The sequence below is a fragment of the Mesoplodon mirus genome (assembly GCF_964341445.2).
Source record: "Mesoplodon mirus genome assembly, chromosome: 4".
Taxonomy (NCBI): Eukaryota; Metazoa; Chordata; class Mammalia; order Artiodactyla; family Ziphiidae; genus Mesoplodon; species Mesoplodon mirus.
The window spans coordinates 38,403,037-38,430,960 of NC_138979.1; the positions used below are offsets into that span (position 1 = coordinate 38,403,037).

Below are 27,924 nucleotides of genomic sequence, written 5' to 3' on the forward strand. Positions count from 1 at the left end.
TTTCTTGAACTTTCCTGGTTTTTCATGTACCCTGTGTGAATTTTGTAAGGCACGACGATGAAGAAGATGAAGATGATGATGATGATGATGATGATGATGATGATGATTTATGCCCGGGAATGCCTTCGTTTTTATCTCGGTGGGAGGCAAATGATCAGCTTTTTCTCTCTGTTCACCAGAACAGAAGAGGAAAGGCAGTGCTGCCCGGTATCTATGGGATCCACAGAGGCTGGGCGCCTTAATCCCTGCCCTCTGTCCTCTCGGTCCCTACTCCCGCCACCGTCACCGCCACCCCAGCGCGGGGGCCCTTGGGCGGAGGGCGAGCCGCGGGCCGCGGGTCCCCTCACCGGTTGGGCGAGCGCGCGGACTGCCCCCGGCTCAACTGTTCCGCAACCGGACGCGGCCGCCCCGCCCCTGCCGAAGTCTTATAAGCCTCTCCCGCCTCCGAGCGTCCAAACTGCCTGCTGCCCGTCCCGGCCAGGCGCCCCCTGCAGCATGGCCTGGAACACCAATCTCCGCTGGCGGCTGCCGGTCATCTGCCTGCTCCTGCAGGTGGCCCTGGTGGTCCTCTTCGGCGTGTTCGTGCGCTACGACCTGGATGCCGACGCCCACTGGATCGAGGAGAGGATGTCCAGGAACATTTCCAGCGACCTGGACAACGAATTCTACTATCGCTACCCGAGTAAGTCCCACCACCTTGCAGGCCCAGCTGCGGCATATCCGAGCTGTCCCCACCGGGCTGAGGGCCCTGCCTGGCCTCACCTCCGCAGCCTGCTGCTCAGGAACATTGGACAGGCGGGAGCGGAGGAGGAAATACTGCCCACAGGTCCCCTGCCCCGCCCCTCTTAGGCTCCTCACCAGGGGGACTTCCCAATGTCTGGAGATCAAGATTGGGAAGAGGCCCGAAGTGCACAAATTCCTTTCACCCGCTGAAAACTCACCGGGGAGAGCTCACTCCTTCCAGGTGCCGCCAGAGACCTCCAACCTCCCTGTCAGAGAGCCCTTCTTGATGTCTTCCAAAGACCTGAGTCTCATCTTGGTCACCAACCAGTGGGTGACTCTGGTTCCCTTGTCCAACTGTGCCCATGCTCTCCACGTTAAGGGGGTAGTTCCAATGTCGAGGGCTGCAGGGGTGGCTCATTGGCCTACCAGCCCTGCTGCTGGAAGAGGTGTGGGGGACCGCGGCACCTACCATCTTTTGGCTTGGAGAGGGAGAAAGAGCACCCCTGAATTCTCTCGCGTCTGTGGTGCTGTGGTTAAGAGCATGGCCTTGGAATCACCAGACCTCACCTCTATCATGGCTCTGCCATTAACCAGGTGGGTGGCCTTAGGCAAATGTCAACAATGCAGAAACTCAATTTCCTCATCTGTCCAGTGAGGATAATAATAGATCTTACCTCCCAGGAGTGGGTTGAGACCTTGCACATAAAGTTCTGGCATGGTGCTGGGCATGGAATCCTCACTTCATAATGGAGCAATTACTAGAAGAGCACTAAACACAGAGGCCTTAGGATTCAGGAGTTAGAAGAACTGGCCCAAGGTCACTCGGGTCGGCCCAACCTCCAGACTCCCAGCCCAGGACTCTTTTCATGCCCTTGTGCTTTCTAGTTTTCCACACCATCTACCAGCAGCCAAAGACAATCTTTCTAACTGTTGGTGCTCACATAGTCATGGACTGTTGGTTTTGGAACAGTCACCTATACAAACTGGTCTTCCCTGCATGGCTCGTACACCCTCTGTAATGGGATTCTACCCATTGTACTCAGATCCAGTTAAATAAGTACACACATTCAGGATGGCAGCCTGCATGAAAAGAAGTAGAGGTGGAGGAGACTGTAGGCCCTGTGGGAGCCAGCCACATTAAGTGCCTCCCAAAAAGCCAGCAAAATCACAGGCTTCTTTAACAGAAATATGGTGCCTAAAAGAAGGGAGGTGAAAGAAGAGGGTGCCCAGCGTTGGTGACACCACAGCCTCTACTGGGCTCCACTCAGGGCCATGTTTTAAGAGATCTTGACAGCTGTAGCCTTGGAATTTAGACTCCAAATCCACCTTTCACATTGCCCACTTTTATGCTTCTTGGTGGGGGACTGACCCAGCAAATGGTGAGGCAGGCAAGCTTGAGACCCTCCTTTGCCTGTTTCACTCCTTCCCTCCAGTTCTTGCTTCTCTGTTGGCCACAGAGCCAGCCCCTTGGTAAAGCATCAGGGCCAAGGCCTCCCATGGGCGTTTATAGCTCCTCCATGTGTCTGTGCAGTGGAAGGTCTGAAGACCCTCTAATATGAGCTACAGAACCACGCCAGTCGGGGGTACAATCCTCACATCTCACCAACTCCTATCCCCACTCCACACCCACCCACTTCCTTGCATGCTCTACCTTTATTCACTTAGTGATCACTTATCTATAGGGTGGCCGTATAATTTGTCAACCAAATGACACTTTGGAGAGTGAAGAGGTAGGAAATTTGTGCTAGTAGTAATTTACCAGGACACAGGCATAAACCATGATTGTCTCAGCAAACCAGGGCTTCTGGCCACTCTGGTCAGAGAGGTACACCCCGACACCACAGGCCTCAGTGAGGGGGTCAAGTGCTCTGTGCAGAAGAGATCTGTGACAGCTTCCTGGAGAGCAGTGGGATGGTGAGGAGGGGAAAGCAGGGCAGTTAAGGGGTCCATGGAAAGAGCATGCAGGGACGTGGGCTGAGCGGCTCAAGTTTGTGAAAAGACTGGGAGGGAGGTCGCTAAGCGGGATGAGGTAGTCCCAGCCATCAATGAGGACCTTGAGTTTCTCCTGCCATGGCCTCTGTGAGGGCCGGGGCACTCTTTGTCATCTGAGCAGGAAGTGACAGAGAGGAGAGGAGTGTAGGGAGAGAATCTCAGCCTCAGGATTCCTTGGCAAGGGCAGGAAGTAGTGGCAGCAACTCAAACCGAACATGCAATCTCTCCACAAGTCATCACCGCCACTGCATGAGGAAGGCAATGTTATGACTCCCATTTTACAGGTGAGGAGACTAAGGCCAGAGAGGGGAAGTATCTTGCAAAAGTCACTCAACTAGGAAACTAGTGAGCCAGATTAGGAGCTCCGGGGACCTGAGCCCACCCTGCTGGACTGCCCCCCTCCCCCTAGTCTCACCTTTCCCCTCTCTTCCTGCCCCACTTGCTCCCAGTGGCCAGTGGCCATGGTTAGGAGTTGGAGCCCAGGTGGGACCCTGTGCCTGGATTGCTCAATTGAGCCTGGGCCTCAAGGCAATTCCCAGGGGTGGGGAGGGAGGGCAGCCCTTGTGGTACTTTCAGGATTCTTGGTTCCAGGCTGTCAGCACCTGTGTGGGCCTCATTCCTGCCCAAGGGATTAGTGGAGTCCACTGGGCATCTCGGTTTCCAGAAGAGTACCGCTCCAGCTGGCTCAGGCTGGGGCCCGGGAGTGCCTAAGGACAACTCCCCAAGCGTGGGCCCCTTGGCGGCAGGCACAGAACCAGCTGGGGACCTGCCCTGGCAGTGGCCTCAAAGGCCGTGCTGCAGGCACCGGCTGCTGAACACGAAGTTCCTCCTGGGCTGGTGCTCTGGGGCGTGAGGGTCTCCAGGCAGTGTCTGGGGGAGGTTGGCCTGAGGAGGAGCCATCAGAGCCTCGGCTCTTGAAGGCTCCTGGGAAAACTAAGGGAGAAGGGAGATCACCCAAGGTAGAGGATGCCACAGTTTCAAACCTGAAGGACTGTTTCATGAAACCGAGGCAACAAGGCTTGACCTGTGCTCCTGGGAACCTGAACCTCAGATTCAACTCCATTTAATAAAAGACCAATGTTCCCACAAGCAGAGGGCAGTGTAACCTGGTGGTTGACTTTGGAATTAAACAGATCTGGGTCCATCACTAAATGGAGTAAGCCACCTCCTTAACCATGCTGAGCCTCAATATGCTCATCTGTGAAGTGGGAATGTTCTTTAATGCACAGGCTCTCCTGGAAGATTGAAGATGGCAGGTGGCTGGGAGGGCACGTCTCATGGCATGAAACCAGAGGACAGTAAATGCTGGTGTCGAGCTTACTCAGAAGGGAGTGAGTGCTCTGTTGCTGAACATGTTTAAGTGCAGGCTCAGCATCCCTTTAGAGATGTGGCCGAGGAATGTCTCTTCCAATATTAGTTTGAACTATTATAGCATTTAAATTCCTTTGTGCTCTCCCCACTTACAAGTGCTGTTTGCATGCTCTGTCAGGCAGGGAGTGTATTTGTTTCTATTTTATGGTGCCAGTGATGGAGGTTAGAGACTTGCCTAGCTGGTCAGTGGCACAGGCAGGGGCGAGGCCAAGCCCTCCCACTGCACAGCCAACCAGCTGCCCCCAGTCTCTGCCGCATGGCTACTCCCTGGCCACCTCCCCAGGAGACTTTGCAGTGATGGGGTGGTTCTGTGGTCGGTTCTGAGGCGTGGGAGAGGTGGGCACAGAGCCTTGGGGAATTGAGGGGCTGGCTGGTAGGCTTCCAAAGGCAACAGGTTAGGCTGGGCTGGCCTATAGAGCCTGGGAAGGGCTGGTATCCAGGCTGCTGCAGGGCACCACTCCTGCTGTGCTGAGGCAGCAGAGGAGGGAGAGCTGCCATAGCCCGTCAGCGTGGGAAGCTTTGTCCTCAGGCTTCAGAGATTTTTGAGACTTGGCCAGCTTCAGGCCAGCTTCATTAGGGACCCATCCTGGGAGGGAAGAGTGAACAAGGAAGTGGGTGCAGAACAGCTGTGTACTGGTGCCCCCTTGTGGCAGCTCTCAGAGCTGGACGCCAGGTGCCAGGCTCGCCCTATCAGGGACCTCCCAGTGGATAGCAGGTTCTGGGCTGGGCTGCTTGAGTCGTTCCAGGCTGGGGAAGGAAGGGGAAGAGGGGAGGTGTCTTAACAACTTACACTGTCCTCCAGCAAGTCGCCAACCCAGTGCAAAGCACCTAGTCAGTCTTGAAAGAGAAAAAGGGAAGTATTACAGTAGCTAATATGATTGCACAACGACTAGAGGGCCACGCCTATGCCCAGGGCTTTGGTTGGATGACCAATTAAATGTGCACCACACACCTCTGAGCTCTGTTACTATCCCCCATTTTACAGAAAAAGAAACTGCAGATCAGAGGTATGTCCCTGCTGAAGTTCATGCACTCCAGACCTTCACACTATTATTATTTTTTTTAAGATTTTTTTTGATGTGGACCATTTTTAAAGTCTTTATTGAAATTGTTACAATATTGCTTCCATTTTATGTTTTTGTTTTTTACCCACAAGGCATGTGGGATCTTAGCTCCCCAACCAGGGATCGAACCCACACCCCCTGCATTGGAAGGCAAAATCTTAACCACTGGACCTCCTGGGAAGTCCCCAGACCATTATTATTAAAAGCATTTTCAGTAGCACCAAACTTTATGGAATATAAGTTAATAAAGTGGTACTTCTAATGAGGACTTTGGGAAATAAAGAGAGATGAGCAAGAGAATGAATAGGGAAGGTGCCCAAGGAGAGAGAAGCTGGCATCTGTGTGCCTGAGGTGGGGGGAGGAGAAAGAGACACCTGCAGAGAGGGTCAGAGACAGAGGTCAGGACAGCCAGGGAGTCATAGAGAAGGACAGAGAACTGGCCAGGTGGGGACAGTTAGGGAGAAGCCCTGGGAAGCTGAGGCCTCTCTTCTGCTCCACAGGGAGAAGGAAGGCAGCCCTGAAACTGCACATCACCCGCCAGGAAGGCCGCCTCCAGTGCTCTTCAGCCCTGCCCCTGCCCGCATGCTTCCTCTGCCACCAAACAGCTGACACCCCACTCCTTGAATGGCCCCCACCTTCTGTGATGCTACCTTTCTCCAGGGGTTCCCCCCACCTCCTTGCCAGCAGCTTCCCTGTCTGGTCTGCTAGCTTCAAGGCAAGCTAGCAGATCCTCGGCTTCTGGCTCCCACTCACCATTCCCACATTCCAGCTGCCAGCTCTGTCTCCAGGTCTGCCTGATCTCAGACCCCAGCTCCAAGCCCCGAGGCCAGGATCCATTCCTCCCACACTACCCTGCCCGACACTCACCGCCACCCGCCACCCGCCACCCCCGGGGTCATCTCAGACTCCCACAACCAGCACTAGTCCCAGCACCTCCCTCCCACCCCGGCAACCTCCTCCTCCTTCCCTGTGTTTACCCACAGCTCTGCCCTCCTGCCATGTCCCCTCCCTGCTTTTGTAATTGTGGTCTGAATGTGTCTTCTCCCTCTCTCTCCAGTCTGTCACCCATCAGTTCTTCCCAAGAATAACCGTAACACCGTGTATGGTGCTTCACATACATTAGCTCAGCTTCCTCCACAACAGTTAGAAACGTGAAAAACCATGAAACATGATCATACATGAAATCAGCTGCACACATTGTGAACCTAAGCTGAGCTGCTGTTTGTGTGTGTAGGTCTGCGCAGAAGTGCAAAGCTCAGAGCACCATACTGGGGCGACACCCACAGCTCTCTTGCATCATCTGCTATGCCCTCCACCCTTACCCAGCAATGTGCCAGGGCCTCCTCTCTCAGCCTCGTCCAGGTGGCTGCTAGCCAAAGGGTCTATGGCTGTGGCCTGGGCCTCAGGGAAGCCTGCAGGGGAGACAGATGAGGGCAGATGGGGGCTGGCAAGCATAAGCATTGCCAGGCTGCTGTGGGCACCAGGGCCTATTCGCCCAGTGGGTAGGAGACTTTGGACGGTAGAAGGCCTGCAGCCTTCCCTGATGGTGAAATCCCACCTGGGCCCTAGGCTGGCATATCTGGGTGCTGCTGAGATCATGACAGTAACCATTCATTCATTCATTCCTTCATTCCTGTATATTTATGGGGCATCTACCTGGGCACTCTCATAGACAATGGAGAAGACCAGAGTGAACAAAACAGGCTTGGCCTTGCCTTCCTGGAGCTTTATAGTCTGGTGGGCTAGACAAACAAACCTAACTACAAATTGTAATAAGAACTAGAAAAGAAAGAAGAGGGTGCTGTGAGGGAAAGAACCAAGTTTAAACTCAGGGGTCAGGAGTCCATTCTGTGGGAGCAGCATCCCAGGTGGAGGGACCACCACGGGCAAAGACCCAGAGTGGGACCGAGCACAAGGGGGGGCCAGTGACGCCGGGGCACAGGAGGGAGGGGAGGACTGAGGAAAGGAAGAATGAGGAGGCAGGCGGGTAGGCCAGGTCTGGTGGGCCCTGCAGTTCACTTTTCTTCAAAAAATGTTTTAATTTGGAAATCATTCCAAATTTACAAAAAGTTGCTGAGACAAAAATAGTACAAAGAACACTGTATACTCTTTAACTCTGATTAAGCTATCTGCTCTTCTCTCTCTCTCTCTCTCTCTCTCTCTCTCTCTTTTCCCATATAAACACAAGCACATACACACACTTACTTTTTCCCTGAACTACTTGAGAGTCAGTTGTACACATCATGGTCTTGTAGCCTTAATTACTCCACAATGTTTCCTAAGAATAGAGGTATTCTCTTCAATAACCACAGTAATCAATTTCATAAATTTACATTGCGCAGTACTTTAGTATACTGTCCCTATATAATTTTGTCAGTTGGCGCAGTAACAACCTTTGTAGCACTCCCCTGCACCCGCACCCACCCCCCACCCCAGCCAAGTCCGGGATCCAGTCTAGTGTTAGGTGTTGAATTTATTTGACCTGTCTCTTTAGCCTCTTTTTTTTTTTTTAACATCTTTATTGGAGTATAATTGCTTTACAATGGTGTGTTAGTTGCTGCTGTATAACAAAGTGAATCAGCTATATGCATACATATATCCTCATATCCCCTCCCTCTTGCGCCTCCCTCCCCCCCTTCCTATCCCAGCCCTCTAGGTGGTCTCAGAACACCGAGCTGATCTCCCTGTGCCATGCGCTGCTTCCCACTAGCTATCTATTTTACATTTGGTAGGGTATATATGGCAATGCTACTCTCTCACTTCGTCCCAGCTTACTCTTCCCTCTCCCTCTTTAGCCTCTTTAATCTGGACCATTCCTATGCATGTAAAGCACCTAGCACAGGGTCTGTCCCATAATAGATGCTCAAAATGGGCAGCCTTTCTTTATCTTTTACGATATTGATTTTTTTAAAGAATACAGCCTCACCCCTTTCTAATAGCATGTTGCTCATTTTTTGTCTGATGTTTCCTCATGGTTGGAGTGGGATTATGCATTCTCAGCCAGAGCACCACAGAGGTGATATGTCCTTTTCAGAGTATCTTCCTGAAGGGGCACATTGTCCATCTGTCCCTCACTGGTGGTGTTCATTTTGATCACCCAGTCAAGATGTTGCCCAATTTCTCTGCCGTATAATTACTGGGTGCTTTTTTCCCTCCCTTGCAATTCATAAGCAGTCTATAGGGAGACTCTTTTAAGACAAGGCAAATGTCCTGCTCTTCATAAAAATTTGTCCCTGGATTTCAGCATCCACTGATAGAATCTTTGCTGTGAAAATTATGATTTTCCAACTTCAGCACTCATTCCACATTTAACTGTCAGGCTGTCAGCATTCTGTTGTAAGCAAGAGCCCTCCCTGCTATCTCATTTATTTATTTACCTGTTCTGAGTTCCTATTTTTTTTATGGTTTTAATTTGTTATGGTAACCTAATTATTTTGGTGCTCAAATTGTCCCAGAATTGGCCAATGAGAGCCCTTCCATCTGGCCCCTGTGTCCTGTGGCACCTGTGGTAGTTCCTTTGAGTGCCTTATACTTTTGTAGCCGTCTTTGCTTCTCAAAGCTCTTTGCCTTCTGTTGTTTTCTGGGAATCTAGAACCATGCAATGTTAGCCCTAGGAGGACACTTGAGATCATTCTAATCCATCCCTTTAGTTTTATCATTGAGAAAACTGAGGCTCTGAGAGGGGAAGTGGCTTGTCTTTTCTTTCTTTCTCCCTTCCTTTCTTTCTTTCTCCCTTCCTTTCTTCCTTCCTTCCTTCCTTTCTTTCTTTTTTGCCGCACCATGAGGGATCTTAGTTCCCTGACCAGGGATCGAACCCATGCCCCTTGCAGTGGAAACGCAAAGTCTTAACCACTGGACCGCCAGGGAAGTCCTGGAAGTAGCTTGTCGAGGCCACACTGTGAATTGGTAGAAGGGTTGGGTCAGAACTGAGAATTAGACTATACCTAAGTAACAATAAATGATAATCAAGTAGCAATAAATAATGACATGCCCATTTGGAGCATCTATTATGGGATAGTCACTGTGCTAGGTGCTTTACATACATGTCTGCATTTAATCTCTGCAACATCTGTGAGTAAGCATTGCAGAAGGTGCTGAGAACCAAGTATGTTAAGTGACTTTCCAGAGACATCTAATTCAGGTCTCAGTGATGCTGGAAGGTGTGCTCGCTGGGAGTGGGGGTGGGATGTGGCGATGTTGCTTGGAGTGATCAACCCATGTGCATGGCCAGTCAAGGGACTCCTAGGCTAGATAAGACAAACTTCTCCATAGTAAAAGAATGGAGCTGAGGGGGCTAGGCCCTAGACCCTGGGTGTAATCCACAGCCTGGCCCCAGTTTCAAATGCCTAGCTGCCCGCGCCCACCCTTGGTGAGAGTGGTGAGGGGGAGCTGTCATCTCCCGAGGGGGGGTTCAGGCATTTCTTGGCCTTAAAACCCAGTGGTCTAAGTGGTCTAAAGTAGGCGGGCCCACCTCCGTTCCCCTAGACCAGTCCACTCCAGAAGGTCTTTTTTTGTAAATTGAAGTATAGTCGATTTACAATGTTAGGTTAGTTTCTGGTGTACAGCAAGGTGGTTCAGTTATACGTATATATAAATATATTTTTTCTTTTTTTTAAATTAATGTATTTATTTATGGCTGCGTTGGGTCTTCGTTGCTGCGCTCAGCCTTTCTCTAGTTGTGTAGAGCAGGGGCTACTCTTCGTTGCGGTGCTTGGGCTTCTCATTGTGGTGGTGCAGAGCACGGGCTCTAGGCACGTGGGCTTCAATAGTTGCACCACGTGGGCTCAATAGTCATGGCGTACAGGCTCAGTACTTGTGGCTCACAGGCTTAGTTGCCACAAGCACGTGGGATCTTCCTGGATCAGGGACTGAACCCATGTCCCCGGCATTGGCAGGCGGATTCTTAACCACTGCACCACCAGGGAAGTCCATTCTTTTTCATATTCTTTCCTTTACGGTTTATTACAGGCTATTGAATATAGTTCCCTTTGCTATACAGTAGGACCTTGTTTATCTGTTTTATACATAGTAGTTTGTATCTTATGACTTGATGGGGGTAGTAGTGGCTCCTCTACTTGCAGTAGAGCCATTCATTACTGCGCCTAGCCTCAGGATCCAGATGCGGGCATGGCGGGACTGGCTTCGGGGGCGGCCCGGCCCGGCCAGTGGCAGGGAAGACACAGGCTCTGTGTCGGGCGGAGCCGGCCCAGACCCAGGGCTATGGCGGGTCTTCGCCAGGCCGCCAAGACCCTCGGCTGCGCTTTCCCCGCAGGCTTCCAGGACGTGCACGTGATGATCTTCGTGGGCTTCGGCTTCCTCATGACCTTCCTGCAGCGCTACGGCTACAGCGCCGTGGGCTTCAACTTCCTGCTGGCGGCCTTCGGCATCCAGTGGGCGCTGCTCATGCAGGGCTGGTTCCACTCCTTTGACGGACGCTACATTCTCTTGGGCGTGGAGAAGTAAGCGCGGCGCCGGCGGTGGGGCGGGCACAGTGGGCGGGGCCCCGGGTGAGGGGAGGGTCCAGGGGCGGAGCCCGGGGCTTGGGACTGTGAGCTGGGTCCTCATCGTCCAACCAGGGTACCCGGGGGCCTGCGACATACACCACACACACTCTCTCACTCACCTCCTGATCAACGAGTCCCCAAGGTGGGAGTTCTAATGGTGTCCAAGTGCTGTTGGAGGCTTTCCCTCCTCCTAAGACGCAGGCTGCAGGGACACAAGGCCAGGCTTCTTCTCTCCAGGGGCCAGAGCCAGACCCTCCCCTTTGACACATCAAACATCAAAATTGCCCTGAGAGACCTCAGCCGATGGAACCCATGGAGGGGGCGGTGTTGCGGGTGGCAGAGGAGGGGAAGGAGTGTGGGGCTGCCTGAACCAGCCTCCTAAGGTTCATTGTGGATGGAATGGAGTGCTTCTCCCTGCCTTGCCCTCTCCCTGACTTGCCCGTATCCCCACCCACGGAATAGGCATAGGAAAGATCTGTAAGGCAGGTGTGGAGACCTAGGACTGAAGCCCCTCCCTGCCTCAGCCTCCAGGGGGCACCTTATCCCCATCTCTTCTCACCTCTATCCTCATCACTTTTCTCTGTGATAATCTCTTGGTCTGGTGAATACCACCACCCCCACATCAGGTAACTCAGCACCGCCCCCCCCCATCTGAGGAGACCTCCTAGGAGCCTCAGTGTGTCCCTCCCCACAACACCACCACCAGGTTATACAATAAATTTGCCAACTTGCCAAAAACCAAGTTGCCAAGCAGTCACCTCACTGAATGACTCATTTATCAAACTCTCTAGGCCATGGCAACTTATGAAACCTATAGCAATTTGTGTTGCATGGGACAAAATCAGAAACCAAGTCCACAGAAAGGGTTTAGAGGCAAATTGGTATAAACCACGTTTAAAGTGCAAATCCCTGCTATCACATATAGGGCACCAACCAGGTATCATAAGCCAGGTGCCTGAAATTTTAAACATATGCCAAATATTTGCAAAATATTAATTCACTTAAGCCAGTTAGTGACTCCATGAATTAAGAAAAACAGGAAAAATAGTCGACTAGATAGGAAATGTTTCAGAACCAAGAAGTCAGTCTTTTTGTATATAAAATCCGTGACATGCATATCACTCTACTGTTTAAGATACACAAGAAATTCTCATTCCCAAAGCCATCGACCCAAAGCATAAAAGTATCTGTAATATATTTAATTGGCCACCACAGCAAAATAGCTATGGCTAAATGCAAAACAAAATTATACAGCTTTTTAAAATGTTCAAAGGGAATTATTTAAACTTTTGTGAGTTAAGTTTTTTGAACCAGTTATTTAACAAGTTAATCACTTGACAACTTGAGTTTTGGCAAATTGGTTTTCAGGGAAATGATTTTCACCAACTGAGCCAGAGCTGATCTCTGGTGCCCAGGGCTGAGATGAGCATGTTGCCCCCAGACCTGACCTGTGGACCCTTCTCCTGGTTTCTGTCCTGTCCCTGCTGCAGAGTCTTCCAGATCCTACCTGTCACTCCAGGGTAGTTCCCCTCTGCAGGCCCTGCCTGAGAGGTGAAATCCAGATCTCCATCTCCCGGGAGCTGATGGCCCAGGTGTGGGCTTTGGTACTCTCCCTCTCACTCCTTCCTAGTGGTCACCTCTGTCAGATGGTCTTCTGACTGCAGTTATGGGAATTGGAGCAAATAACTCGGCCTCTCTAAGCCTCCATTTCCCATCATTGGTTCGGGTGTGGTACAGGAGGGCCTGAGCAGTACTGAGCAGGCATTTAGGTGCCTAGCACTTAGCAACTGTCATCGTTCATGCAGCCAGGCCCTGGGGACTCAGCAGTGAACAAGGCTCATAGTGAAACATACATTCCAGTGAACATCCTTTGTCTGGGGAGGGACCCTGAGGGAACAGTGCCCTGCCCCCACTCCATGCACTGACCCTACAATCAGCTGGTTTCTTACTTCTCACCTCCTGATTCACACACACACACACACAAACAAATACACCTGAACGTGGGGGAGGGGCACTCCCCTGGATATGACTGCCTTAAGGAAGTAGTAGCCCCTGCTGTCCTTACACGAACCCCAATTAACAATGCTCATGACTCAGAGAGCCACGCTGAGAGTCTGCCTTGTAATCCAGGACAGCATTGCTGCTGGCAGGGCCCACAGAGGCCTGGGTTAGGCAAAGCGGACACACGGATGGAAACAGGGACTCCTCTGACCACATGATGTCCGCCTCTGCTGGCTGGCTGGGCTTTCAGGGTCCACACTTAAGGAGCGCCTATGTGCCCCTCTGCCTCCATTCTCTCTGTTGGCCTTTCTGCCCCCTCCCTCCACCCAGCCTCCGGCTCCCTACTGCCTGCAGGAAGGCCCCTCTCTCTTCCCTGGACACATATCCTCTCTCCCAAGTAAGGTGAGGAGGAGGTCATGATAACTCAAACCCAGGCAAGGCCCCGGTAGCCAGCAGGAGAGGTGTGTGCAGAGTGAGAGATAAGGATTCGGAGGCAGAGACCACATCCGGTTAGAGGAATCAGGGAAGGCTTCCTGAAGAGGAGGCAGGTGAGAAGAGGTTCTGGAAAGGCAGGTAGAAGATGGAGGGCAGGGCAAGGCCCCAAATATGGGCCACATTCAACAACAGCAGCCAGACCACTTGGATGCCTTAAGCGCAAGCTGCCTGCAAGGAGGGGTGGGGGCCTGAGACGGGCCCGCAAAGGAAGGGTGTGGCATCTAGTATGTGCCACTGCTGTGCTGGATACTTCACATGCTATTTCTTTCAATTCTTAGAGTAGCTCTAAGATGCTATGTGCCCATTACCACAGATGATGAAATTGAGGCTCAGAAAGTTTAGACCGCAAGCCCAAACCCACAAGTGACCAAAGTCTAGGTTCAACCCCAGGGCTTGGAGTGCCACTTCTTGCTGTGGCCTCAGCCCCTCCCCTGACCTGTCTCCCCACAGCCTCATCAATGCGGACTTCTGCGTGGGCTCTGTCTGTGTTGCCTTTGGGGCAGTTCTGGGCAAAGTCAGCCCTGTCCAACTCCTCATCATGACTCTCTTCCAAGTGACCCTCTTCTCAGTGAATGAGTTCATTCTCCTCAGCCTGCTAGAGGTGAGCAGGGGTCAGAACAGGGATGGGGGTGGAAGGGACACTTGGTGGGGGCAGGAGGGGGACAGAGAAAGAGAGGGCTGGGGAGACATGCCAGCTGAATTCAATTCAAGCTTGGCAAGTCACTTAACCTTCTGAATCTCAGTTTCCTCATCTGTAAAGCTGGAGTAATGACATTTATTGGGCAGGAATGATAGTCTACCTGGTACATCAGTCCACCAGCTAGGCAGAGCAGTGGTTCCTCACATGTTGATTTTCTCTCTTCTTTCTCTTTCCTGTATATCAGATGGAAAGAATGGGATGTTCCTGCACATCCGCTTCCACACACATATTCCCAGATTGCTCTGCCAAGAAAAAGGCACAGCATATTGAAGGGGCACATCAGTAAGAAAAGTTCTCAGGGGAGTGTCCAAGGTGGATATGTATAGCTTCACAGGTTGCACAAATCCAGAGGTGCCACTCACATGGACCTCTATGGCAGGAATGATGCCCCCTGAGGTTGGCCAATTCACTGGCCCAGGTAAGGGACACCTTAGGCTGCTGACTCTTGCTCAGACACCTCTTTGGTATATTTGCAGGTGTAGGGATTATTCAGGGACCCCATCCATTTCTTAGCCCCCAACTCCTCTATATTTGGACTCTGCCTGAAAACCCCCAGGATTTTTTGGGTTTTTTTGTTTTTTTAATACAAAAGTTTATTTCTCAGAAGCAGGGAGATCAGGGCTTGTATAGTGGTTCCTCAGTATCATCTGGGATCCAGGACCCTAATCTTTTTTTGTTCCACTATTGTGAGCACATGATTTCCATTCTTTTTCTTTTCTTTTTTTTTTGGCCGGGCTGTGCACTCAGGATTTTAGTTCCCCAACCAGGGACTGAACCCGTGCCCCCTGCAGTGGAAGCACAGAGTCTTAACCACTGGACCACCAGGAAGTCCCACCGCCAGGGTTTTTGTTTTCAGGTCACCCTACATTCAATCATTCATTTTGTCATTTTTTTTCAGCCACCAGACTAGTCCAAGCCACCATATCCCTTCCTCCTGGCTCATCTCCCTGTCTTCATCCTTTTTTTTTTTATTTTGGCCGTGCCAGGCGGTATGTGGGACCTTAGTTCCCCTACCAGGGATTGAACCCGCACCCCCTGCAATGGAGGCGCAGAGTTTTAACCGCTGGATGGCCAGGGAAGTAAGTCCCTCCCTGGCTTCATCCTTGCCCCACCCACCACCTCAGGCTAATCTCCACTAGCAGCCATGGTGACCTGTTAATAATGCATATAAGACAATTCCCTGGATTAAAACCCTGGTTTTAAAAATTTCACTTCAAATAAAATCCAAACTTGTTATAAGGCCCTACATGTTCTGGTCCCAGCCTTTTCTCCAAGCTTATCATCTGCTCTCTCCTCATCTTTCTGTGCTCTGGCCATACCCTGCTGTCTGCTCTTCAAACACACCAAGCTTGGTCCCACCTCAGGGCCTTTGTACTTGCTGTTCCCTTTACCTGGAATGCTCATCCCCCCCAGTCCTTTTTTTGTGGTCTAAACTGGAATCTCACCTATTCAGAGAGGCCCTCCCAGATTCTCCTACCCAGTGTTTCCTTCTACCTTACCTCTTCCCAGTCACTCTCTCTCTCATTGCCTTAATTTATTTTCTTCATAGCATGTATCCTTATCTGATAAGCATGGGAAACCTTATCTTATCTGGACCATCTCTATTCCTGGCACCTGGCCCAATGCCTAATAAGTTCTCAAGAAATATTTGTCAAGGGAATGAATTTTGGAGTCTAACTGCATGTCAGGCAATGCTCCAGGCACTGAGATACAGAGGTGAGCAGGACTCTTGTTTCGATCCCAAGGAGCTCACAGTCTAGTGAGGGGGCCAGGAAGCAAATAGACAGTGACCATGCAGTGAGACAAGGATTGAGCTCCTGGGCTAGGTGGCCTGGAGGGAGGGGAGGAAGGCCTGAACCAGCACCTGGCAGGTCAGGGAGGCTTCCTGGAGGAAGAGATATCAAAGCGAGAAGTCAAGTAGGAGGTAACCAGGCAAAGGAATGAGCAAGGGCATTTGAGGCAAAGGAAACGGGGTAGGGAGAGGAACATGGATCTTCAGACTTTCAGAGGCTGTGTTAAAGAGTCTCAACTTTATTTTTTTGTTTGTTTGTTTTTGCCTGCACCATGCAGCATGTGGGATCTTAGTTCCCCGACCAGGGATCGAACCCAAGTCCCCTGCATTGGAAGCGCAGAGTCTTAACCACTGGACCACCAGGGAAGTCCCAAAGAGTCTCCACTTTATCATGAGGGCAGTCGGGAGCTATGGAAGGTTTCAGGCAGGAGAGTGGTATGGTCAGACACATGTAATGGAAATGTCACTTTGGCTGTGGTGAAGAGAACAGTTGGAGGCAAAGGGTCCAGTTAAGAGGCTGTTTTAGTCACCCTGGTGAGAGATAATGGGACTGGGACTGGGTTAGTACAAGGAGAAGAAAGTGGATGATACAAGAGTTATAAGGAAGGTGCACAAATAGACCTTGGAGACTGGCTGGGGTGGGTAGAGAGAAAGAAGTGAGGCTAGGTAAGGGGGTACACAGTGGGGTCAACAGATGAGATCTGAAATTGGCTGAGAAGTAGTATCTTGGCTGTGAATTTAGAGGTAGAGAAGGCTCCTTTGGCCCTCAAAACCCCTCCCTGATCTGCTGCAGAAATTCTTTCAATGCATGACAGTCTTCTGGCCTCTCTTTGAGCCAAGTTTAAACACAATAATGACTGCTGACAGTTAAGGAGTACGTGCCCTTGCCTGGGCCCTGCTCTGAATGCTTCACATGGGTTATCTCATTTAATTCTCATCTCTGAGACAGACACAATTATTACCCCCATGTTACAGATGAGAAGACTGAGACTCAGAGAGGGTAAGGGGCTCCCCCAAGGTCACATAGCTAGTAGAGGCACCCACCAGGCTGGGAGTCAGGAAACTCAGCTCTGTCAACTATTCAACAGCTAGCTCTGTGACCTTGGACACAAGGTTGGGTTTCCCATCTAAAGCGAAGAAGCGAGTCTGTGATTCTGATGGGGATTTCCTGAGTGGGGAGGAAGAGGAAGATGAAGAGAGGGGAGGTTGGGGGCAGGGAGGAAGACTAAATCAGTCAATCATCCACCCCTGTGGAGTGCCACATGCTTGCCAAGTGCTTTACACAAGTTGTCTAGTTTCATCCTCAAGACAGCCCTGCTAAGTCACTAGGACCTGCCCCACTTTGTAAAGGAGGAACTTGAGACTTAATGTCCAGAGGTGCAGTGAGCTGAGTCGGGTAGGGCAGGAGGCCCAGGAATGGACAGATGGGGAGGGAACCAAATCTGCCTCCTCTGACTCTGGGGGACTGGGGAGAGGAGAGGGGATGGGGCGGATGGTGGGAGGTTGGCTGGGAGGTTGGAGGGCAAGGATCATGACAGGATGCAGGGGAGACAGGTAATGGCAGTCGGGATGGGGTGGTGTTGGGCCAGGAGTGGTGTATAGGAGGAAATGTGGAGAGGGGAGACCCCAGAGGGCAGCGGTGAGGTCCCAGGAATTAAGATAAGCTGGAAACTAGTGGGTGACAGACTAGATAGGGTGCTGCCCTGGGTCCTAGCTTGGCTTTACCTCTGCCAGCTGTGTGACTGAGCAAGTCCCTCTCCAGGCCTGGGTTCCCCATCTGGCCATAAACCTCATCTGTTGGGTGAGGATGCCCTGACATTTTGCTGACAGGCTTACAGCCTGGGTTCATGGATCCCCCTGTTTATTTTTTTATGGAAGTATAATTGTACAGGGGATCCCCACTTTCTCCCCTTCCCAGTTGATTGGTCTATAAGGGGCCCTGGGCTCCCTCCTGTAGCCTGTGGAGTCAAAAGACAGCTGAACTTCTGCCTGTGGGTAGGGGGAGGTGGGAGAGTGCTCTGAGGAGGGAGAGAGAGGAGGTGTCAGAGTCTTACAGGCTCCTTGTACCCCAGGTGAAGGATGCAGGGGGCTCCATGACCATCCACACATTCGGCGCCTACTTTGGGCTCACAGTGACCTGGATCCTCTACCGACCCAACCTATATCAGAGCAAGGACAGGCCAAGTTCCGTGTACCACTCGGACCTCTTTGCCATGATCGGTGAGAGCTTCCATAATGATTGAGGGCCACCGTGATGACTGAGGGCTGCCATGTTCACAGCTGATCCCCATGTGGCCTGTGAGGTGGCTGCCAGCTCCCTTTGGAGGAAGAGCAGAGAGAGGTCGCCTATAGATACTTCCAGGATCCCAGATACTTGTCCCTTTCCCCCATGGGGCTGGAAGAAGTTGGTCAGTCATCCTGTGTGTTCCCTAGGATGTCCCAGGGCAGACACAGTGGTAACCAGGAACTGTTCACTCCATCCCTGGGCTAGGCAAGGTGTACATTCCTATTCCCTGTGTCCATTCATTCCAGAGAATACGTATCAGCCACCCTCTCTGGTCTCTTAAAACCCAGCCCTGGGGCCTCCCTGGTGGCGCAGTGGTTGAGAGTCCGCCTGCCGATGCAGGGGATACGGGTTCGTGCCCCGGTCTGGGAGGATCCCATATGCCGCGGAGCGGCTGGGCCCGTGAGCCACGGCCGCTGGGCCTGCGCATCCGGAGCCTGTGCTCCGCAACGGGAGAGGCCACAACAGTGAGAGGCCCGCATACTGCAAAAGGAAAAAAAAAACAAAAAAACAAAAAAAAAACCAAAAAACCCAGCCCTGCCTCCAAGGAGCGCCTCACAGTGTAGTAGAGAGATGGCCATGCCACCAGATAATCTCCCTACAGTGGAGAAAAAGATTCTCCCTCGAGGTGCTGTGGAAGCCGGGTGGGAGGCATTTTGCCCAGTTATGGGGTCAAGGTAGACTTCCTGGAGCAGAGTGGAAGGCTCAGTGGGAGTTAGGTAGTAAGTAAGGCAGGGAGGGCCTTCTAAGAAGATCCCAGCATGAATAAAGCTGCAGGGGTGGGCAATAGCTGGGGCGTGTGAGTCATTTGACATCTCTGTAGCTAAAGGACAGGATGTCTGCCTGAGCTCCGTTGGGCCCATCTAACACCTCTTCTCCCGGGCCCACCGGCCCTGTCTGGTCTGGCCAGGCACCCTCTTCCTGTGGATGTACTGGCCCAGCTTCAACTCAGCTGTGTCCAATCACGGAGACGCCCAGCACCGAGCTGTCATCAACACCTACTGCTCCTTGGCAGCCTGTGTGCTCACTGCGGTGGCACTGTCCAGCATCCTGCATAAGAAGGGCAAGCTGGATATGGTGAGTGGGGGGCCGGGGTGGGGGGGAGCAGTGGGGAGCCTTGGGGGGAAGCTGCGGCCACAACTGCCTGTGCCCAGTGGGCACTGATCCCCATGCCCTGCCGACAACGCTGTGAAGCAGGCAGCCTAAGGTTTATCGCACCCATCTTGCAGATGAAGAAACGGAGGCTCCGGGAGAAATGATTTGTCCAGATGACATAGCTGGCTTTAGGCAGAGCCCAGAACCACATTCTTGGAGGTTCTATTATGCCAGCTGCCCTGGATGATCTGGCTCCTCCCCACAGCCTGGGAGCTGACAGCTCTTCTGGACTGAGCACCTCCCCTCTGCCAACTTCTGATCCTCCAGACACTGATCCTCAGCCTTCCTAGCACTGCTTTCCCCTGCCCTATCCCACACACTCAAAGGGAGAATCCCTTCGATGCATTTGGGAGGTTTGTGGGAATGTGGTGTTGCCCAGTGTCCTTCATATCACGCCACTGGGACATGTGTTTCTGTCATTAGTGGGAGGGGCCAAACCCCATGGGTGTTGGTAGATTTTTCTGTAAAAAGACAACCACCTCTCTATTTGCTATTCTGACCCTAGCTTCTAGACATGGGCACATGTGTGTCGAGACACTGCCAGGAGTGCCCGTTATTCTGGGACACAGCCTCGAGCCCCTGGATGCACTGGCCGATCACTGCACAGAAAGGTGGGGACTCAGGAAGCAGGGGGAAGAGAATCAGACACGCTGATGTGGGCACATGCAGGGAGGGACACGGAATAGGGTCAAGGTCAGGGGCTCTGGCTCCACGAAGACCTGGATCAAGACACCTTTCTGCCCCTTGCTAGCTGTGTGGTCTTCAGCAAGTCCATTAACCTCCCTGTGCCTCAATTTCCTCATCTGCAAACGTCAAAAGATAACTGTACTTACCTCCTGGGCTTGTTGTGGGGAGGAAACAACATCCCTGCTAGCCAGCGACACAGTCCATGGCGCAGGTAGGCGCTCAGAGAGTCAGCCAGTGCTGGTGTAGGCTCGCAGAGTCTGACATGGGTGCGTGTGAATGAATAGGCCCCAGAGGTGCCTGACGTTGGCACACGGGCACGTAGAGAACATCAGACATGCAAACCTGGGCACACAGGGATGTGTGGCAGCCAGATACAAGGGAACATGCAGATGTGCTGATGGAACTCATTGGCATGGACACAAGAACACTCATTTGTGCACACGGAAAAAGCCCAGAGCGCTGGTGTGGGTGGCACATGTGCAGAGAACGCAGGGGTGGCTGTCCGAAGCCTGGGCCCGGGCTGGAGCCCTCCGCAGTCTCCTGGCTTGCTGAGATGCACTCTGAGCCATCCCTGGCTCCCAGGTGGCACCCACGCATAGGAGGTCAACTTGGGCTATGGGTCAGCTCCTCCAGGACACTACTCTGGGAGAGGACTGAGTTCCTGCCCACTCTGCCTGCCCTGCTCAGGTGCACATCCAGAACGCCACGCTCGCGGGAGGGGTGGCCGTGGGCACCGCCGCCGAGATGATGCTCATGCCTTACGGCTCCCTCATCGTCGGCTTCATCTGCGGCATCATCTCCACCCTGGGTTTTGTGTACCTGACGGTGAGGGTCCCAGGCCAGGGGCTGGGGGCTGGAGAATGCTGGGGTCTCTGTGTTCCTGACAGTGGGGGGCGGTCCCTAGGGAGGGGGTGGGGGGCTGGGGAATCCGGGGTCTCTCTGTATTTGGAGCCTCCAGAATCCTGGCCTCCCCACATTGTGCCACAGCCCCCTGCCTGAGCAGCACCTATCTCCCCTTTCCAGCCATTCCTGGAGTCCCGGCTGCGGATCCAGGACACGTGTGGCATTCACAACCTGCATGGCATTCCCGGTATCATAGGTGGCATTGTGGGTGCTGTGACGGCAGCCTCCGCCAACACTGAGCTGTATGGGCAGGAAGGGTAAGAATGGAGGAGGTAGAGGGAGGTTGAGCTCCCTCCTTCCTTCTCCATTCCTCCTTCCTACTGTTCCTTTCGGGTCCAAGACTGTGTCTCTATCCCCCTTCTTGCCCAGTCTGGACCAGTATTTCATGGGCCTTCTCTCCTCAACCTCTGTCCTTCCATAAGAATCTTAGAGACCATCTGATCTTTCCAGTGCCCCCATTTTGCAGACGGGAAGGCGGAGGCCCAGGGGTTATTGAGCCTTGGTGTCCACTTGTGTGTGGGGTGGCAGCAGGCGGTGACTTGGCCTCTCTGTGGGGCCCTGACCTGCCCCCTGTTTCCACCCCAGGCTTGCCTTTGCCTTTGGCTTTGGAAGTTCCACGCTGAGCTGGAACGCAAGCACACAGGGCAAGTTCCAGGCTGCTGGTCTCTTTGTGTCACTGGCCATGGCCCTGGTGGGTGGCATCATCGTAGGTGAGTGGGACTGGCTGGGCCAGAGAAGGTGGGGCCTGTGGTTGGGGGACCTAAGAGTGTGTGCCAGAGGTCAGCTGGGGCTCCCAGAAACCCTTTGTCTCTGCACTTACAGCGCTAAGACTGAGGGGAGTTTTCCAGTCAAGGGAAAGGGCTGGGTAGGTAGAGAAGAAGTTATCCCTGACCTCCAACTTCCTTTAGGGGTCATTTTGAAATTGCCATTCTGGGGACAAGCCGCTGATGAGAACTGCTTTGAGGATGCAATCTACTGGGAGGTGAGTTTTACTGACTTGTCGCCCCACACAAGGGTGGCTGCATTCCCCTCTCCCTGGACCACATCAGCTGGGCTGGGGCCTGGGGTGCAGGAAGCTGAGGGTTGGGGGACAGAGCCTGTGTCATCCTGCTCCTTTATCCAGGAGGCTGTGTCTCCTGGGGGTTGAAGGCTTCATTCTAGAGCATTCTAGAGTAATTCCCAAAGCATAGTCCCCTGTGCTCCCCAGAGCAGAAGCACCACCTGGGAACTCGTGAGAAATATAAATTCTCAAGTCCCACCCAGAGCTCCTGATTTCACAACTCAAGAGGTGGGGCCCAGCACTGTTTACAAGCCCTCCACGTGATTCTGAAGAAAAACTCATCTGTGAACCACTGCCCAAGACCAGTGGGTTTGGGTCCTTACATGCACATTGGAATCACCTGGAGAGCTTTAAAAGCTTTCCAAGCTCAGGTCTCAGCCTCCAGAGACTTGGAGTTAATTGGTCTTGTGAAGGGCCTGGGCATTAACATTTTTTAGTACTTAAAACCTCCCAAGTGAATCTAATATACAGCCTGTGTTCAGAATCACAGTGCAGTGCTTAGCTTCTGTATCCATAAGAACCACCTGGAGACCTTGTAAAAACTCAGGTTCCCAGAGGCTAGCCCAGAAATTCCATTTCAGTAGGGCCTGGGACTCTGCATGGGAACAAGCTCCCAGGTGGTCTTATACTAACACTTCTCCCAGCATCCAGAGAAGTGTCAGTACAAAAATCCAACTTGAGAAACATTGTTCTAGAAGCTAAAAGTAGTAGAATGTCACAGAACTCAGTTTCTTTAAAAACATGCCACAGTTTGGGCTTTCTGTGACTTCAGGATGGCCTTCCTCCCCACGAATCATTATTAGAGGTATTTACCTGCATTAGGTGATGGAGGATGACACAGAGGGCCCTTCTTGCCTCCTGCGCTTCCCCCTCCTGACAAGGGCAAGGACCTAGCCTGTGTCTGTGGCCCCTGAGACAAGGGTCTGCCCATCATTGTCCTTCATTTGGCTTTGTATTATTTTATTACTGAAGTATGGTTGAATTACAATATTATATTAGTTTCAGGTGTACAGCATAGTGATCCAATATTCTAATAGATTATACTCTATTTAAAATTATTATAAAATAATAGCTATATTTCCCTGTGCTGTATCCTATATCCTTATAGCTTATTTTACACATGGTGGTTTGTACCTCTTAATCCCCTACCCCATCTGGCCCCTCCTCCCTTCCCTCTCCCCACCGATAACCACTAGTTTGTTCTCAATATCTGTGAGTCTGTTTCTGTTCTGTTATATTCATTCGTTCATTTTATTTTTTAGATTCCACATATAAGTGATAACGTACAGTATTTGTCTTTCTCTGATTTATTTCACTAACCATAACACCCTCCAGGTCCATCTATGTTGTTACAAATGGCAGAATTTCATTCTTTTTTATGGCTGAGTAATATTCCATTCTCTATATATACCACGTCTTCTTTATCTGCTTATCTGTTGTTGAACACTTAGGTTGCTTCCATATCTTGGCTATTGTAAATAATGCTGCTATGCACATTGGGGTGCATATATCTTTTCAAATTAGTGTTTCCATTTTCTTCAGGTATATATCCAGGAGTGGAATTGCTGGATCATACAGCAGTTCTATTTTTAGTTTTTTGAGGAACTTCCATACCGTTCTCCATAGTGGCTGCACCAATTTTCATTCCCACCAACAGTCTCCAAGGGTTCCCTTTTCTCACATCCTCACCAACATTTGTTATTTGTAGACTTTTTGATGATAGCCATTCTGACAGGTGTGAGGTGGTAGCTCATTGCGCTTTTGATTTGCATCTCTTATGATTAGTTGGCTCTGTATTTTTAAAATCATACCAGAAGTTTTCAGGGTAATCCAATTTTATGTACATAACTAATAAGCCTTTAAATTCACTCTCTTTAAATTACTTTTAAAATTATAACATGAATAGAAGCTCATTAAAGAAAATCTGGAAATAGAGAAAAATGAAAGAAATCCCATCACCCTCATTCAAGCACTATTAATAGTCTTGATATATTTCCTTCCAGCCCTTTTTGTAAAATCGGCATTGATTTTTCATACATAGCTGAGATGATATTATACTTGATTTGGTATCCTGCTCTTCTTCTTTATCTCTTTATCATAAGAAGTGTTTTGTGTTATTACATTCTGAATAAACTTTATTTTTTTAGCAGTGTAATTATTTTCATTCTATATTTGAAGTCAGAACTTAAACTACTTCAGACACCACAATTAGAAACCACACAGATTTAATACTGATGAAATTAACTAAAAAACATTATCAATTCCCATATGTAGAAGTTCTCTCTTATTTCTTTTCTTTTCTTTTCTTTTCTTTTCTTTTTTTTGCCATGGCACAGCTTGTGGGATCCTAGTTTCCCAACCAGGGATTGAACTGGGGTGGCCGCAGTAGTGGAAGCTCCAAGTCCTAACCACTGGACCACCAGGGAATTCCCTCTTGGTTCTGTTTTGATCTTTATAATTTATTCTAAGTTCACACCTTCTCCGTGCTATATACTCTTCAGCAGTGCTCAGTTTCAAGTAATATAATTCCATGTCGATGGAAGTAAGCCACCATTAAGCCATTCCCATGGCCCCTGGCCTCTGGGTAGTCTACCTGGGAGATAAGATGGCTTCCTAGAGGACAGAAGTGAGACAGATATTCCCCAGGACAACAGACGAGGGAGTCTTTAGGATCAAATCTGAGCCTTGAGGCCAAGGTTGGGCTGATCTGCCCCACCCCTACTGCACCTACCAATCCACTTCTGGCTTCCCCTGCATCTCCCCCTACCTCACTTTTGGACCTGCCTACGCTTCAGGGAGCTTGCCATGCTGCCTCTCACCTGGCACGCTACTACTCCTCTTTCAAAAAGTGTGTACAGCACAATTGGAATCCCCCCAGGCTGGGTTATCAGTCTCTTGCGTGCATTTACAACTCATACCGTCACTGTGCACTTCACTTGAATGCCTTCCCATTGCTCTAGTGGGTCAAGGACTGTGCCTTGGCCTTGCAGTGCCCTAGCACCCTGGACAGTGGCTAAGTGAACTAGGAGCCGGATACCTGTGCGAAAGACTGCCCTGCTTTGCGGCATGCAAACTGCACGGTGATCACAAGGTGGCGCCCGCCACACACCATTTGCTGCTCCTGACTTGCCCAGGCTGTTCTAGTTCCACCAGGTGCACCTGCCCGGCCTGGGGCAGGGCCCTCGGAGCTGCCTCCTCTCTCTGCAGATGCCCAAGGACCAGAAGAGTATTGGCTTCCGTTCTGAGGACCCCGCTCTCAAGCCCTCAGAACCTTAAACTCCCAGGGCAAGTGAGAAGCAGGTGAGCATGGGCTTGGCTTGTCAGTGGGGGCCCAACTCTGGGAATCAGATGCCACCAGCAAAGGGGTAAAAAGAAAGCATCGAGAAATGAGGATGTGAGCTCCCACACCCCCCTACCCACCCACCCACCCACCCACAGCGGCATGCTGGGGTTGGTGGGAGAGGCACTCAGAGTCAGACTATGTGCCTACTGGACAGACACGGTAATTTGTGGAAAGCACCCTGGACTGGAAGAGTGACTTTGAGGAACTCTTCACCCCAGAGACTAAGCCTCACTTTCCTCATTTATAAAAGTGGAGATGACAGGTCTGGCTCTATTCAGTAGATCAACTCAGGCGAGACCCTTCCTTCCTTCCTTATCTCTCTCTCCTTCATTTTTTTCCCATCAACTAACATTTCCTTGCTCCCTCTGTGGAATGCACCAAGCCCTTTCTCATGCCTTTTGCATCTGACCCTTCAGAGATCTCTACAGACAGGTGCAGTTACTTCCCTCTTTTTAATAGATGAGGAAATTAAGGCTCAGAGAGGTTCAGGATCTTCAAAGCCACACAGCGCAAGTGGAGGAACTGGGGTGTCTCTAGGTCACTATCATTGCTCTTATCGTAGTTATCTGACCTCTTAGAAGACCAGAGTTTGGAAAGAGCTGTGTCTGGGACACAGGCTGAGCGATGTGGCAGGAGAGGATGCTGGGGTTTAAGGAAAGAGAAAAGATAGGCTGTCACCAGTTGCTTCTAATGCTGCCCATCTCGTTCAGAAAAGGAAAAGGTGCCGGAGGGGCTACTGCAGAACATGACAGTGGCCCGCTGCTGTTGGCTCTCTCCCTGCAGGCTCCACAGACGGTTCCAGCATTCCCCAAGGAGCCAGTGCTGACCAAGCTGGGAACAAAAGAGCAAGGCGAGCGGCACTCCACCTGCTGGCCTGGTCCAGGGTGCCTCCATCTCCCCCTCCGCCTTCATCCCAGGGGACCTGCCTGAGAATGGAGGAGGAGCTATAGACAAAGTGGGCATCCAAGCCAGGTTCTGGCTGCAGGAAGCCTGCCACCAGGGGTCTTGGTGGCCACATCCTGAGAAGAGCAGGCAGGAGTGGGGCTGGGGGCTGGAGATGGACCCGAGCCCTCCTAGGAGACAACGTAGCTGCCAACCACCGACTGCTGGGCTCTTTCACTCCCTTCCTGCCCCTCAGCCAGTATCTCCCATGCCCCCTGAATCCTCCAGACCTCTCTGTGCCATGCAGATGGTAGCCTCCGTGAATAAAACGTTCTTGGTGTTCTTTGTAGAATGGGTATTAATGCTCCAACAGGGCCAGTTTGAGGGAGAAAAAGACCCAAGAAACCTCCTGCCTCAGTCCTGACCTCCCACCCCAAGCTACCACTCACACTGCAAGGAAAATCATCCCAGACTGAAGAGGAAGAATTCAGGGTGCTGGAGTCTGCCCAGCCTGGAGCCCGCCCCACCCCTCCCCCAGCAGGGCTCAGCTTTTGGACTGGGATCTTTCCCCAAGGCCCCTCCTTATTTCACATCAGCCACCCCAGAAACACCCATTTTGTGAAACTACCATGCCCACTGTGCCCTCCATGTGACCCGGCTCCCTTTCAAGGGCACTCAGGCAGGTGAGAGAGTAGGGAGATAGGGCTTTTGTGGCCAATCCCCCTCCCCCAACCCTTCCTGCCTTCCTCCCTGCCATGCCAGTCCTGCTTTCCCTCCACATTGGGAGAACGTTGCAGTAATTCAGATCTTCCGTCACTTATTAAGGCCTGCCACCACACAGGGTTCCTGCCCTCAGGGGGCTCACAGTGTAGCTGGGGGATTAAACTGACATCCAGAATCCACCCTGAACTCTGGCAGGCATTCAATGCCCAGGTGGCTTACCAGAGTGGGCCACCTGCGCAGGGTTTTGGAGGCTGAATAGGAGTTTACCAGAAGGATGGCAAAGGGACAACATGGGCAGAGACCCAGGGATGGGAATCAGCATGGCAAGGTTTGGTATGGCTAAAAAGGAGGTGAGGCAAAAGTGTGCCAGCTGGAGAATAAGAAGCAGAATCCAGATCCTTTGTGGTGCAAAGACTCCAGGAAGAAGGGGTGAGGGGAGAAGGAGAAGGTGTCTCCTGCCTCCAAATCCACCCTCCCCATCCCCCTCGCAATTCACACGTACATACACACTCAGGCCTTCATTCCCCTTGCCAGAGGAGCGGGGAGGAGGCGGAGGGGAGGAGGAGCTGAAATGCAACCTATTCATGTTCCCGCGATGTAACACCCCTCATTTTCCATGCTGGGTAAAGACAAAAACCCTTTACAACCTGTTTCTGGAACTTGTCAGCAGCTGCCAAGAGGAGCGTGTTAATTAAACGTCGGCAAAGATGGAAGCCGGAGGCCCCGGCTCTAATTGGACAGTTTGCTTCACCGGATTGAAAAACATTGTGACAAAGAAGGAGGTGCGCGGCGGCTCGGCAGGGGTGCGGCGTGGCGGGGAGGGGAGCGGCGGCTTTGATTTCAGCTGATCCTCACCCCAGCCTCCCTCCCCCTGCAGAGCTGGCCCAGCCCGGCCCCGCCCAGCCCAGCCCGGCACGCCCACGGAGGGCCTGGGAGGGGCGGCGGCGCGGGAGAGGTACGGTTGGAGGAGATCCCGAAGCCTGACGGCCCAGAGGTTCCGCTGACAATCCCGCCCAGTAGTAGGCCCAGACAAGGACCAGGCTTTGGGGGCCCTGGGGGGCCCCTTCCCCTGAGGACACGACCCGGGTTCTGGGGGCTGTGCAGGGAGGGCACCGAAGGCAAGGGTCCGGCAATCGCCTCAGGGTAATGTCGAGGTTGCCCTGGGAGCCCAAGCCCAGGCCTCAGCAGGGAGAGACCTGGGTCTGGTCTCCTGTTGCCCAAACTAGCTCTGGGTCACGTGATTGG

At 51.8% G+C, this 27,924-nt stretch overlaps 1 protein-coding gene across 1 annotated transcript; it reads left to right on the forward strand.

The window, feature by feature from the left end:
- Positions 1-495: 495 nt before the first annotated feature.
- Positions 496-26,132, forward strand: RHCG (Rh family C glycoprotein; the record flags this gene model as incomplete). Its single annotated transcript, XM_082618174.1, has 11 exons — positions 496-682; positions 10,423-10,609; positions 13,601-13,751; positions 17,715-17,862; positions 18,837-19,003; positions 20,456-20,593; positions 20,792-20,928; positions 21,257-21,381; positions 21,580-21,653; positions 24,939-25,031; positions 25,858-26,132. The coding sequence occupies 10 exons, from the start codon at positions 496-498 to the stop codon at positions 25,005-25,007; spliced, it is 1,383 nt and encodes a 460-aa protein (XP_082474300.1). The 3' UTR covers positions 25,008-25,031; positions 25,858-26,132.
- Positions 26,133-27,924: the final 1,792 nt, after the last annotated feature.